At 32.2% G+C, this 14650-nt stretch overlaps 1 protein-coding gene and 1 long non-coding RNA gene across 2 annotated transcripts; one reads left to right on the top strand and one right to left on the bottom strand.

The window, feature by feature from the left end:
* Nucleotides 1-3319: 3319 nt before the first annotated feature.
* On the bottom strand, nucleotides 3320-5593 carry LOC140184721 (uncharacterized). The gene is made up of 4 exons (XR_011882242.1): nucleotides 5425-5593; nucleotides 5279-5333; nucleotides 5062-5190; nucleotides 3320-3594 (listed from the first exon to the last, which is right to left on the bottom strand). It is a non-coding gene; the product is annotated as an uncharacterized lncRNA (long non-coding RNA).
* Nucleotides 5594-9402: 3809 nt separating this feature from the next.
* On the top strand, nucleotides 9403-12305 carry LOC112801920 (uncharacterized). The gene is made up of 2 exons (XM_025844868.3): nucleotides 9403-9985; nucleotides 10803-12305. The coding sequence occupies exons 1-2, from the start codon at nucleotides 9923-9925 to the stop codon at nucleotides 11898-11900; spliced, it is 1161 nt and encodes a 386-aa protein (XP_025700653.1). The 5' UTR covers nucleotides 9403-9922; the 3' UTR covers nucleotides 11901-12305.
* Nucleotides 12306-14650: the final 2345 nt, after the last annotated feature.

Below are 14650 nucleotides of genomic sequence, written 5' to 3'. Positions count from 1 at the left end.
CAAATTCTATTATTGGCATATACCGATCCCAGCTCGTCGGCTGGTCTAAAACACAAGCCCTTAACATATCCTCCAAGGTCTGAATAGTTCTTTCTGACTGACCATCTGTCTGAGGGTGATACGCAGTACTCAAGCTTAACTGAGTCCCAAATGCACGCTGAAAAGCTTCCCAGAACCTTGATGTGAAACGAGGATCTCTATCAGATATGATAGTAGAAGGCACGCCATGCAACCTGACAATCTCTTTAATATACATTCGAGCCAATTCCTCCATTGTGCAACTTATTCGGATAGGAAGAAAGTGAGCTGATTTTGTTAGTCGATCCACAACCACCCAAATAGCGTCACAACCAGATCGGGTTTTAGGCAAACCTATCACAAAATCCATTGCGATACTCTCCCATTTCCACTGTGGAATCTCCAAAGGCTGAAGGGTTCCTGATAGTCTCTGATGCTCAATCTTAACCTTCTGACACGTTAAACATTTAGATACATGCAATGCCACATCATTCTTCATCCCTGGCCACCAGAACATCGCTTTCAGATCCTGATACATTTTAGTACTCCCTGGATGAATTGAGAACCCACTCTTATGAGCTTCCTTCAAGATACTTTGTCGCAGGTCTCCAACATTAGGCACAATAATTCGGTTCTTGAACCTCCATAAACCATCCTGACCTTCTGACACTCTCCACTGTTTTCCCTGTTCAACTGCTGGTAATACCTTACGTAACGCTTCACTATCTCGATGGGCCTTCAGAAGTTCTAATTTAAAATCACTTGAAATCTGCAACTGACTCAAACACAGGATTCCATATTCTTCTCTAATTCCCAAATTCAAACCTTGAAATGCCCTTAGTAATTCTTCCTCCCGTAGCATCATCCAAGCTGCATATAAAGACTTCCGACTCAAAGCGTCCGCCACAACGTTCGCTTTTCCTGGATGATAATTCAATTCAAAATCATAATCTTTTAGAAGCTCCATCCATCTCCTCTGACGCATATTCAACTCTTTCTGCTCAAAAAGATACTTCAAACTCTTATGGTCTGAGAAAACATGAAACTTAACACCATAGAGATAATGCCTCCAAATCTTTAAAGCAAATACAACAGCAGCAAGTTCCAAATCGTGTGTCGGATAGTTCACTTCATGCGGCCTTAACTGCCGTGAGGCGTATGCCACAACATTCTGGTGCTGCATCAGAACGCACCCTAAACCTTTCAGAGATGCATCACAATACACTTCAAACGGTTCACTTGGTTCAGGTAATACCAATACAGGTGCAGTAGTCAACCTGTGCTTCAATTCTTGAAAACTCTCCTCACACTCTGGTGTCCAGATAAAAAGGCGTATCTTTCCTAGTCAACTTAGTTAAAGGTAAGGCGAGCTGTGAAAATCCCTTAATGAATCTGCGATAATACCCCGCCAAACCTAAGAAACTCCTAATCTCTGTCACTGAAGTTGGTCGCTCCCAATTCATCACTGCCTCCACCTTAGCAGGATCCACAGCTATTCCTTGCTTACTCACCACGTGGCCGAGAAACTTCACTTCACTCTTCCAGAACTCACATTTAGATAACTTAGCATATAACTTTCCGTCTCTCAAAATTTGCAGCACAGTTCGCAAGTGTTCAACATGTTCCTCTTCAGTCTTAGAATAAACAAGAATGTCATCAATGAAGACAATAACAAACTTATCCAGATACGGTCGGAAAATCCTGTTCATATAATCCATAAATACTGCCGGGGCATTAGTTAACCCAAAAGACATTACTGTATATTCATAATGACCATAACGCGTCCTGAAAGTAGTTTTTGGAATATCCTCGTCTCTAACTCATATCTGATGATAACCGGATCGCAGGTCAATCTTAGAAAACACACCGGCACCCTGTAACTGATCCATTAGATCATCGATTCTAGGCAACGGATATTTATTCTTCACAGTGATTTTATTCAACTTTCGATAGTCGACACACAACCGCATACTCACATCCTTCTTCTTTACTAGTAACACTGGTGCTCCCCACGGAGAAACACTTGGTCGGATGAAATGCTTACCTAACAGATCTTCCAGCTGAGCCTTCAGTTCAGCCATTTCTAAAGGTGACATCCTATAAGGAGTAATTGAAATCGGACCGGCTCCAGGTACCAACTTAATTGCAAATTCAACCTCTCGGTTAGGTGGGAATTCATTAATATCATCCGGAAACACATCTGGAAATTCACATACAACCGGAATCTGCTCTAAACTCTTATCATCACCTGATACTCCCGCAGTTAATAACATAATACCCTGACATTCAGTTCTAGAATAGTTTACTATTATAGAATTCAAATAGTAACTATTCACCACAACCGGTGCTTCTGACCTTTCCGGCATAAACTGTACTGACTTTTCAGAGCAATCAAGCAAAACATGGTTCTTAAATAACCAATCTCCCGACTATCACAGTGTCACCTGCCTGCAGGATACATCGTGTCCCCTGTCACCCATACTAAACTTCATCTTGCAACTGATAAGTTTCAAATTCAACCCATTACTCCTCAGGAACCTGTTGTACCTGTAACGCCCTTTCCAGAGCCTGAATCCAATTATATGCATCAGTGGGATTGAGGTTCTCCTGAAGGTCGGAGGATGAACTTTTAGAAATGTAGCAAGTGTCATAGGACCGTCCTCATCATTATTGTACCCGTGATTACCCTGGTTTATCTTATTACCCAGTGCCTCGGCTGTCACCTGCATAGCTGCAGCCATATTTTCTAGGGCAGCCATAAAGTCTACTGGATCATTCCCTACTAGGCTAGGAGTAACGATGCCTATCCTACCTCTATCTCGCCCGCGACCGCGTCTGCGAGTCGACATCTGGTCCTTATACACACCAAACAAGTGATATTAAGTTGATCAGTCTCAATATCGCAGGTCTAATGGTTTAAGTTCCAAATGCATGCTCACAAACGTTTATGCCATATATATCAATCAGATATCCTAATAGCACATAAACACATATACAGAGAATGCACAGAAGTACAATCAGTCCGCCTTTCAGGCTCTATAGGAACGAACTGCTCTGATACCATAATGTAACACCCTACCACGCTAAGCTTTACGCTTAAGCCGTAAAACAGAGGTGGTGTGGTATTACGACCTCTAAAATAAAATATATATTTATAATAGCAGAAGAATTATAATATGCTAGGAGCCGTGAAGAAAAGAGGAAACAAAATCGCAAAATAAAAGCGCAACGCTCAAGGAACGGGTTAACCTGCGTGCTAAGGAAACCATAACTATTAAACATATGATAACAGAAGTAGGAATAGAGTGCCAAAGATACAAAATAACAAGCTCCTAACTCAGCCTGCGAAGTCAAGACTGGCCGGAGAATATTTACATATATATACATACATATCCATAACCCAAAAGTACATATACACAATCCTACCTCTCCATAAACCTCTAGGAGGATCAAAAGAACAAGTTATGCGGAGAGAAAACCAAGTATATATATACACATCATAGCATAACAAAATAACCCTGTAACCACTCCGCTTCAAGGGTCCAGATGCCTAACGAGATGCCTCTCGACCTGCATCTGAAAAACAACAACATAGTATGGAATGAGAACCGGAGGTTCTCAGTATGGTAAAGGTGCCACACACATAATATATAAGGTCCTGAGAATGCCAGAGGCAATCCTAGAACACCGACACTCAGATTATAGAGCTTAAAGTATTAAACAGAAGCCATAAAAGGTGGTTCTCTAAAAATATTTAATCCTAACTTAACTTAACCTTAAATCTAAATCCCATACTGCCATTCCTCCATACCTCCAACTCCATCATGCATTTTCACAGACAACTAAACAGACAAAGGCAAACACAAGAAGGTTACAAGTACTGCAGATAACAAATATACATTTAACATGGCAAATACAGATAGGCACACCCAATTAGAGCACAAGTAAGTAATTCAAGTAATATGCATATGATGCATGCCTGTCCTATGGCTGATGAGGCTCATCTGTCGGTTATCCAGCCAACCCGACAAGTCTGAATTGTCCTTAGACGGTCCCCCGACGTGCATCCCCAAGAGTCTATGCATAGATTTTTCTCAAATAATCAATATTGCTCAATGGGGGTAACATTCCCGGGAATTTATATAGTGCCCGGTCACACTTACGTCGTAGGGTCAACAGAGTATCGAGTTTTCAACCTGGTACACGTGGTGGCAAGCCACGGCACTTAATCCAGGGAATCTCGTATCTCAGATTATTCAAATTCATAAGCCATTTAAATAATTTAATTATAATTCATCAATATCCACATCATTCTCAATCACATTTCATTCATCGTCATACATCAATCATATTCAATCCTTATCCTTCATTATCACACCTCCCACTCCGTCTATCAATAGTTCTAATCCAAAACATAATTCATTTTTTTTCTAAATGAATCAAACTTAAAACATGCTCATTGTCTTAATAACTCAAAATCAAACCATAACCTTTAAATCTAAATCTTTTTAAATAATCATATAAACAAAATCTCTAATTTTTATAAAATTTCGGCAGCATTTCCTCTAAAACTCGGACTTTGCCACCCTTTTCGGGTCCAAACCTGCATTCTTTTCAATCCAACATTCTCTTCCTCATTATCATAACAATCTCCACAAAAATCTACTTCAGATCAACAATTAAACTCATACAATCTTCAAATCCAACAACCAAAATTCAACTAAGAATCATAGTTCACAATTCCTAGGCTTTTAACACAAAATACCTCAAATCAATAATTCACCGAATCATTAATTAATCAACAAGCACCAAACCAACTATGTTCATCAACAATAACATTCAACTATAACTCGTTCCAAATTAACATAACAACATTCACCATCCAAAATTAATAACTAATTATCCAATAAACTTCAAACAACTATATTCATCGACAAATCACTAAATATTAAACATACACCTGCATTCCAGCTTATCCTATGGTCATCTAGCCTAAGTTTTCACAGAACATTATATATTAAATGCAAGAAACCTAAACCATACCTTAGCCGATTTTCACGTAACGACCAAAGCTATTTATTCAAAACCAAGACAGCCTCTCAAAACTCAACTAATCCGCTTCCTCCAAGTTCCAGTATTCACAATTTCAAGCTCCAATTATTTATTTTCAACCTAATACACGTTCATAATACATATATACCCAATTTAATACTCAAAGCTCAAATTTAATGAAAATAAAATAGAATTATCGTATCCTCACCTTACCCAAGCTTCACATAAGCAAGAGTGAACGTTTTTCTCAAGCTAATTGGATCCTAAAACATCAGAAATCAAAGAAATTCAATATTCCCACTTAAAATTCGAAAATTGGGGGAAATGAAGGCTGAGTGTAAAATAATGAGTTACCTATGAAATTGTTCCGGTAGAAATGTAGAGCTCGACGCGGTGAACGCGTGGCCGCAAACGGTGCGACGATTGGAGCTCGAACGGAGGAATTACGGGATTTGGAACTTTGCCGTAAATGTTCGGCGTTCCTTTCCTCTCCCTGGAGCTCAGCTGCGTCCTTGAGGAAATGAGGGAAAAAGAGCCCGTGGCTCTTTTTAATGGGCTGGTCCGGTTGGACCGATAAGCCGGTTCGGGTTCGGTTCAACCGGTTCGGTCCTTTCGGTCCAATTTTGGACCGTTTTCTTCGAAATTAGTGTCAAAATTCTCGTTTCGATGAGCTCTACCCTAATTTAATATAGCATTCACATTTCTAATCCTCCTTATTAAAAACTAATTTATTGACTAATTATCTACTAATTTAACCGGGGTTTACATAACTGACAGAAGTAGCAATGCAAGCGTAAAAAAAAAAGTGCGAGACGATTACTAATTCAAATTTGAAAATTGGCAAAAATATTATAGAAGTAACTGTTAATTGACATTAAGTTAGTTTATAAATAGAGTTTTGACAAATATTTTAATCAATTCGGTTCTTTTGAAGAAATATTTGAAAATCTAACAATACTCTTGGTTTTTCTGTCATCACATAGAGTAAAACTGAAAATTTTGAATAATTTTTTTGAAGTCTAAACTCAAATTTGTATTCTATTTTTTATTTTTAATTAATTTTTTTTGTTTGTTCTTTTTCATCTTTTTTTTCGTTTTTCTTTTAATTTCTGTATTTTACTTTATCTCTGACATGTTTTTTTTATTTTACTTTTGAAATTACAATGAAGACTTTGAGATATCTAAAAAAATCGTTTTCACTTTTTGAATTAAGATGTAAATAAAACTAAAAAATTATTAATTTATTTATTGTTAATAATAAAACAAAAAATTAAGTAAAACAATAATAAATATGTGACTATAAATATTACATATATAAAATTATAAATATTAAATTAAATTAGATAATTATTGATTATTATCTCTCCAACATTAGTAAATATGATGTAAAGACCAACAAAAAAATATTCACATATATTAATTAATTTTTGGGTAAAATATATTTTTTGTCTTCAAAATTTGATATAAGTTTTAAAAATACTCTTAAGTTCTATTTTGTTTTTATTTTATCTTAATAGTTTCTTATTTGTATCAAATATATCTTCAGAGACTAAATTTTCAAAAAATTTAAGACCAATATAACAATAATGCATGAAAATGATGCTTGATTTACTTGTGCTAAAAAGTTGTTCTTATAAAATTATTGTTAAATCGATCTTAAATTTTTTAAAAAATTAGCTGTCAGAAATATATTTGATACATATCGAAAATTTTTAGGATAAAATTAAAATAAAATAAAACTTATATTTTTAAAATTTTTGTCAAACTTCATGAACAAAAAATATATTTTCCCGTTAATTTTTTTAACTATATATCTATATATGTATACATATATATTACGTATACATATTGCTTTTAAAACTTTATTTATATACAAGTCTTAATCATTAAGTTATATTTTTTATTTTATATTTTTATATCATATAAAATATATCATTTATATCCTTGAAAACACAAAATATGGATGTGGGGGGTGTTTTATATATAGCAAAAGTGTTCAAATATTTATTATCTAATGAATCCTTGGAGGAGTTGAAGGAACGGTTCTTCCTCGTTTGAATCGTGTCATTCCCATGTCAACACTCAAAAATCTATTGTCTGTTCTTTTTATTATTTTCTTTTTGGTTGTATCAATTTAAAGATGCTATTTTATCGAAAATGGCAAAAACCTTAAACCTAGTTTTCTCAGAAATGGAACAGCTTGACTCAATGTCTCTACCACTTCAAAATGCGCTGTCCCTCAAATATATATGCTTATATTGGTTTATCTAATTAAAGATTTTAAGGATGTTAAATGTAGAAAACTTAAAAAATTTCCACTTTTAGATCCTATATATAAACAGCAAAATCTTTTTGTTGGGGGGGGGGGGGGGGGAATGGTTTATGAGATTTTCTTTATAGGCTTAACTATGTAGTTAAATTGTTATCTAATTAAATATTTATATTTATCTTCATAACTATTTTAAGACAATAAATAATTAATTCATATTCTTTTATAGATATGATACGATAAGATTCGATATCTGTCTAAAAGTTTGTTACACTCATAAATTATTAATTGTACACTACTTATTAGATATGCAAAAGTAGAAAAAAAATATTCGAAAAACCTAATTGTAAATCTTAATGACATTAAATACATGATCATCTTAACATGGATTACCATTTTTTTCTTTATTAAATATAATTTATTAATCTATTAATTTAAAAACTTAATTTTAATATACAGTCAATTTAAAATAATTTTATATGTATATTTAATTACATAACATTAGATAGTAAAAATAACTGTCTTTTATATTAACTTCACATAATAGACGGTATAAATATCAATACATCAAAATTAAATTATTAATTTAAAAAATGAAAATTATTTGTACAATTTTATAAAGTGTGTTGGGCATAAAAACTTTTATATGACCATTCAATTAGCTTTGTGTTCAAATGATTTTTTAAATAATAAATTTAAAAAATAATTATTTTGTTAATATAATAAGATAATTAATTATTTATATAAAACATAAAAAATAAATTCTTTTATGAACAAAAAAATATTTGTTTAGATCGACCCATAAAGTACATGGGATGTATAATTGTCACACGTAGTGGCTAGATATTATAAAATTTGAACAGAAGTTTTTTTGACATTTTTCTTTTTGGTTCCCATCCGCTTTATATCCAGGTTTTCTATATTTATGAAATTCATACGTATAATATATAATAATAACAAGGTAATTAAGATAATAAATATTTTACTTTTAATAAATAATTTGGAGTTTAAAACTAAAAAATAGCAGAAAATTTTGGGTGTTTTAAAAAGTGTTCGAGTTGTTGCAACTTCCTGAACATGGGTGTTTCGTGGGCTGTAATATTGAAAACCAACATTTTTAAAAGGAAAAAGAATTGGATGGTGAATTAGTAGTACGCCAATCTAAACAAAATATTCAAGAAGATTAATGTATTTTTGATGAACTTATAAAACAGTTTTATACTACATCTAATTATGAATCACAAAAATACCTATTTTTTATATCGACCTCCAAAAAACAAAACCAAAATTAACTTGAAAGAAAAATAATATAATAAGATAATAACATTATTTTGAAAAGAAAAATTTATAGTTTTGCTAACAAATATGCTAAGAAAACAAAACTATAAGTGTTTGGAATAATTTTAACATTTTGTTCATTTATTATTAGAATTTAATTTTAATTTGTGTCAAATATTTTACGTTATTTTTTTAGAATACTATTTACGTATTTAATATAAAAAATAATTATTTTTATTAATATGATAGTATTAAATTATTTTACACTCATCAAAATTAAATTTTATTATTATTTGAAAAAAATTATTTCTAATGAAAAAAAAAGTTTTTTTTTAAAAGTGCTCTAAAAATCATCTAATTCTACTAAGATTTGTTGGAAAAATATTATTTAAAAATTAATTATAAATTAACTTCAATTATTTGGTCAATTTAATTTTTTATATACTATCGAAAGAAAATTGTATTATCATATCAACAAATTAACTAATTCTTAAATTACTATTTAAAAGGGAATTTAATTTTAATACGTGTAATATAATTTTAAACGTGTATCAAATAACGTCACCAGCAAAAATAAATATTTTTTTATATTGACCATGATTAGTAAAAGAGTAATTATATTACAATCTAAAATTTTACATTCCTAATATATCAAAATAAGCTCTTTTTAACAATTATTTAATTACACAAATCTAATTGAATAATGAGGTAATAAAACTCTTTACATTATCCCCACAAATCTAATTTGAATAATTTGATTTTGATATTTCAATTGACATAATGACATCCTTCATTTTTAAGTTATAAATAGCTCTTTAAAGTTTAAACGATCCACAATAAACTTCTGTCGATCTATATTTCTTCTCTGCTTTTTCTCTTCTTCTTCTTCTCCTCCTTCTTCTTCTCGTTATGATTGGAAGACATTTGAATATAAACCCTAAATTAAATGAAATGATAGAAGTTAAAAGCTGATTGGAAGAGGCATTCGGTGAAAGGCCCAAAAAAACAAAAGAAACCACCCACAATTTACAATTCACAATTCACAGTTCACACCTTCCCCAAACGGCTATAATTCACGTCACACCACTCTCCCTTGGAAACACACCACTTCACTCCCACCCTCTCTTCCTCTTAGAGAGAGAAACAAGAGAGAGAAAGAGAAAAAAGAGTTCTTGGCGCTTTTTGGGTTTTCTGGGGTGTCTGTGGATTCATCTTCTTTTATTATGATTATTACTGATTACTGATTCATAGAATCACACTCCTCGATTCCTGTTCTTATTGCTGTTGTTGTTGTTGTTCGCCACCATGTCTGAGGAGTACTACAATTCCAAGAAAACTGATGATTTCTGCGGTGATGTTACTGCCCAGGTACTTTTTTTTCTCATTTTTTATTTTTGAAAAATAAAAATAAAAATTGGGTTTTTTCTTTTTTTTATTTTTGTTTTCTCGTTCTGTCTGGTCTTCAAAGTTTGATTTTTTTTTTCTTTCCTTTGATTATATATTTGTCTGGATTAATGGGCATGCACGGTTTTGGTTCTGCTGGCAATGGAAAAAAAAAAAGGATAAAATTTATTGGTACTTGAAATGTGTTGGGTTTTCTTCTATTTAAAACTCTCTGCTTGTGTTAAAAGTTTATTCCTTTTCAATCCAAGGTAATTGTATTGATTAGTTTTCAATGATTTGACAAGTTAATGATTTTTCTCATCTTGCCCACTTCCCCTGGTTTTGAGCTTCTGTGGTTTGTGATTATAAGGTCTTGAATTATGGATTTTTTTTATAGCTTTGGATAATTGAATGTTTTGTTCGTTCACAATATTTGCCTCTTTCATTAGGTTTGTCTTTGCTATTAAGAAATTATATGCATGTTGGGTTTATGGTAATTTGAGATACTTTTTCTTCTTATGATTGTGTTTGTATCCATTAGTCTACCTTGTCGAGTTCTGTTTTCTGGATTTCTCCAATCCATGTTTTCTTGGCTTTTGGATAATTCTCATTTGCTTCTGCTTAGTAATAGTATCTGTTACTTTGAAAATAATTTATATTCATGACTCAAATTTTCAAAGTGACTTATTGTGAAACAGAAGTAGTAGTTTATACTGTTTGTGATGTGAAGCATGTGATGTTTTTTGTCACTGAATTGTCCAATGTAGCTTATGTAGTTTTCGGATTGTTTTCGATGAATCAGGGAACTCGAGCAGCATTGAGCTTGTCAAGAATCCGGTGTATTTTGAGAGGATTGGACTTCAAGACTTACATGTTCTTGTTTGTGGTTGTCCCAATTAGTATCTTCTTTCTGTATTTGCATGGCCAGAAAATATCCTATTTTCTGAGACCACTCTGGGAATCGCCACCGAAGCCTTTCCATGAAATCCCTCACTACTATCATGAGAATGTATCAATGGAGAATTTGTGCAGACTTCATGGCTGGAGGATCCGCGAATCGCCGAGGCGAGTTTTCGATGCAGTTTTGTTTAGCAATGAAGTTGAGATGCTTACTATCCGGTGGAAAGAAATGTATCCATATGTGTCACATTATGTGATCCTCGAGTCGAACTCAACGTTCACAGGATTGCCTAAACCTTTGGTTTTTGCAAGCAACAGGAACAATTTCAAGTTTGTCGAGTCTCGACTAACGTATGGGAAGATTGGAGGAAGGTTCAAGAAGGGAGAAAATCCTTTTGTTGAAGAGGCCTATCAAAGAGTTGCATTGGACCGGCTTCTGAAGATTGCAGGAATCGAAGACGACGACCTCTTGATCATGTCTGATGTCGACGAGATTCCAAGTGCCCACACAATTAATCTCTTAAGGTGGTGTGATGACATCCCTCCGATTCTTCATCTTCAAATGAGGAACTACTTGTACTCCTTCGAGTTCTTTCTCGATGACAAAAGTTGGAGAGCCTCAGTTCATAGATACCAGTCCGGAAAGACACACTACGCCCACTATAGGCAATCTGATGTGCTGTTGTCAGATGCAGGCTGGCATTGTAGCTTCTGTTTCCGCCGCATAAGCGAATTCATATTCAAGATGAAGGCATACAGCCATAATGATCGGGTGAGGTTTCCTCATTACTTGAACCCAAACAGGATTCAGAATGTGATATGCGAAGGATCTGACCTATTTGACATGATTCCCGAAGAGTATACATTTAAGGAGATTATTGGGAAGTTGGGGCCTATTCCTCATTCTTATTCAGCAGTACATCTTCCTTCATATTTGTTGAACAATGCTGAAAAGTACAAGTTCCTTTTGCCAGGTAATTGCAAAAGAGACGGTGGCTGATTTTAAAACTGTGACATTGATTCCATTAAGGTTGGACGTTGTTGTGTATAACAGCACCAAGGGAGCACCATTGGCCAAGGTTCAAAAGTAGAAAAAAAAAATATACCCTTTGAATCAAGCCAATGTAATTTAGGCCATTCTTTGAAGAGGGATATTCTTGAGCAGAAACACTTGCATGTTCGTGAAACACATTTAACATATATTTCCCAAACATTCCTTGAGAATGTACAAAATGTGTTGTAACGTGCAAGTATTTCTCGATTTGAAATTTGGCATGGATGATGCATGAGATTCTGGTATGAGGAGCTTGTTGCTGAGGGAAATAGTGTTACAATATCTTAACAAACCTTTTGTACTTTTGACATTGGTAACATAATAGCAAGAGGATACCAACCTTTTTTGTCATGGTGTTTTGCATTTCTTGTACTAAGTTATGTTCTAACTAATCACCTTATTATCTAGAATTTCATTTAAATTAGCATTTGATGCTCTACAATATGCCATTATATTGTTATTTTGTTCCCCTCTAATCATGTTTTGCCAATGGATAAAGTACCAGAAAGATAGTAGTATTATGCTTTTTTTGATTGCTTACACCATGAAACTCAGAAAGAGATTTAACATAAAATTGGTTTTATCCCCATCCTCAAACATAGTTTTCTGGAAAATCTTTTCTGGATAAAGCAATGAGTATTCTTTTTCTATTTGAATTCTTTTCCAAATAAATTGCCCCTTGTAATATTATAGTGGACTCTATTGACTTAGCCAAGTTGTGCCAATCAATTATCAAAAGCTGGATTTTTTTTCCATGGAAATTGACATGTTTATTTCTTTCTTCTTCTGAAAGGGTGGCCCTTAACACTTCATGGAAAGTTCTCTCCTTTGAAACAACTCTTTGGTGTTGAGAATGAGTTTATAGGACCCACCACACACAAAGACTTCAAATTTTAGATTCCCACTCAGTCTTTTTTGCATTTCTTCAATGATCAAATCCATTGTGTGGTTGACCCTTCAACCCTTTTTCGTAGTTTCTTATTATTATCTTGTTTTTATTGAGATTTATACTTTTTAACCGGTCATTTTCCTTAACAAGGTTTTCAAGAGATAAGCATATCAATGGTTTTTGGAACATGCAAATGTGCCATGAATTTTTCTTAACCATTGGCCTTATTATTGCCTTCTTTTGTTTGATATGTTATCTGAGAATCTTTTTTTTTTCAAAAAAAATTAATAGAAGATTTTTTTTGTATCCTTGGTTGTATATAGGGGTATCGATATTTTTTTACAATCAACGGTTGAGATTAAATAATAAATTTTATAAATTAAAAAATAATTTTAAATGCAGTCTTTATGTGAAATTGATATTTGAAAATTATTAAATGATTTGATATATTTGTCATTTAACAATTTTTAATTATTAATTTCACATATATGTGAATTTTTATCTTTTTAAAATGAATGAGTAAGATTAAATAATAAATTTTATAAATTAAAAAAACTAATTTTAAATAATTGAAAATTCGAGTTAGTGAGACTCGTGACAAATTCTTAATCACAAAATAATACGTGGATGTTAATACCATTGACCAACATTAAAGGGTTTTTACTTTTAATCCTATCTTATTATGATATGCAATATCAATTGAATTTATCAAACCACAAAAGTTTATGCCTTTGGAATGAAATGAACACTGGGAATGAGATATGATTCTTTCAAAATTTGTCATTTGGGAATCTTGAAACCTAACATATTGCAAAAATATAAATCTGTACATGTGAAAGTACACTTAGCCATACATTACAAAAAATGGTGGAAGAAATTAGGCACTTAGCCAAACATTACAGAAAAGTTTGGAAGACATTTGGCAGCACTCTGAACAATATTTGGATATGATTCCTTCTTCAAGAAATATTCCTTGGAATTGTTGCGCTTAAACTTATTATGATGATATGGTTTGGTTTTAAATGCTATCAACATTGTACATATGTGTTGTTTTTGCAAAAGTTGTACACAATGTCTAATGTCATGTGCAATAATAATAATAATAATAATAATAATAATAATAATAATAATAATAATAATAATAAGGGGCTACAGATTGAAGTAATATAAAAAGAGAAAATAAATTCCTTTTATAGTTATTTTTTATTATTTTATTGCTATTCAAAGTATAGATCTTATATTTTTCAATTTCTCTTTCATCCTATAAAAAAAATCTGTAAACTTATATCTTTACCATATAATTTACCTAATAATAATAATAATAATAATAATAATAATAATAATAATAATAATAATAGTAAAGTATCGTTTTTGTCTCTAACATTTGGGGTAAGTCCCAAAGTTGTCCCTAATATTTCAATCGTCCTATTTAAGTCTCTAATATTTCAAAATTGACTCAATGTTGTCCTGCCGTTAGGGATCTGTTAATAGAATTGATGGCGGGACAAAATTGAGATGATTTTGAAATTTAGGGACTTAAATAGGACAAAAACGTTAGGGACAAAAACGATACATATAAATAAATTTTAATTTTATCCTTTAATAATTTCAATTGTTTACTGTACATAATATTAAATTATTTTTAATCACATTTAAATAAATTACAGTTAATCATATTACTTTGATTCTAAATAAATTAATTTTTTTATAATTTTACTCTTAAAGTAATGTAACTTTTTTATAAATAAATAAATTTTCTATTTTCATTCTAAATAATGTAATTTTACTTTCATTACTTAATCACATT

This window comes from Arachis hypogaea, chromosome 5 (assembly GCF_003086295.3).
Source record: "Arachis hypogaea cultivar Tifrunner chromosome 5, arahy.Tifrunner.gnm2.J5K5, whole genome shotgun sequence".
Lineage (NCBI taxonomy): Eukaryota > Viridiplantae > Streptophyta > Magnoliopsida > Fabales > Fabaceae > Arachis > Arachis hypogaea.
This window is presented reverse-complemented; position numbering and strand designations above follow the sequence as displayed.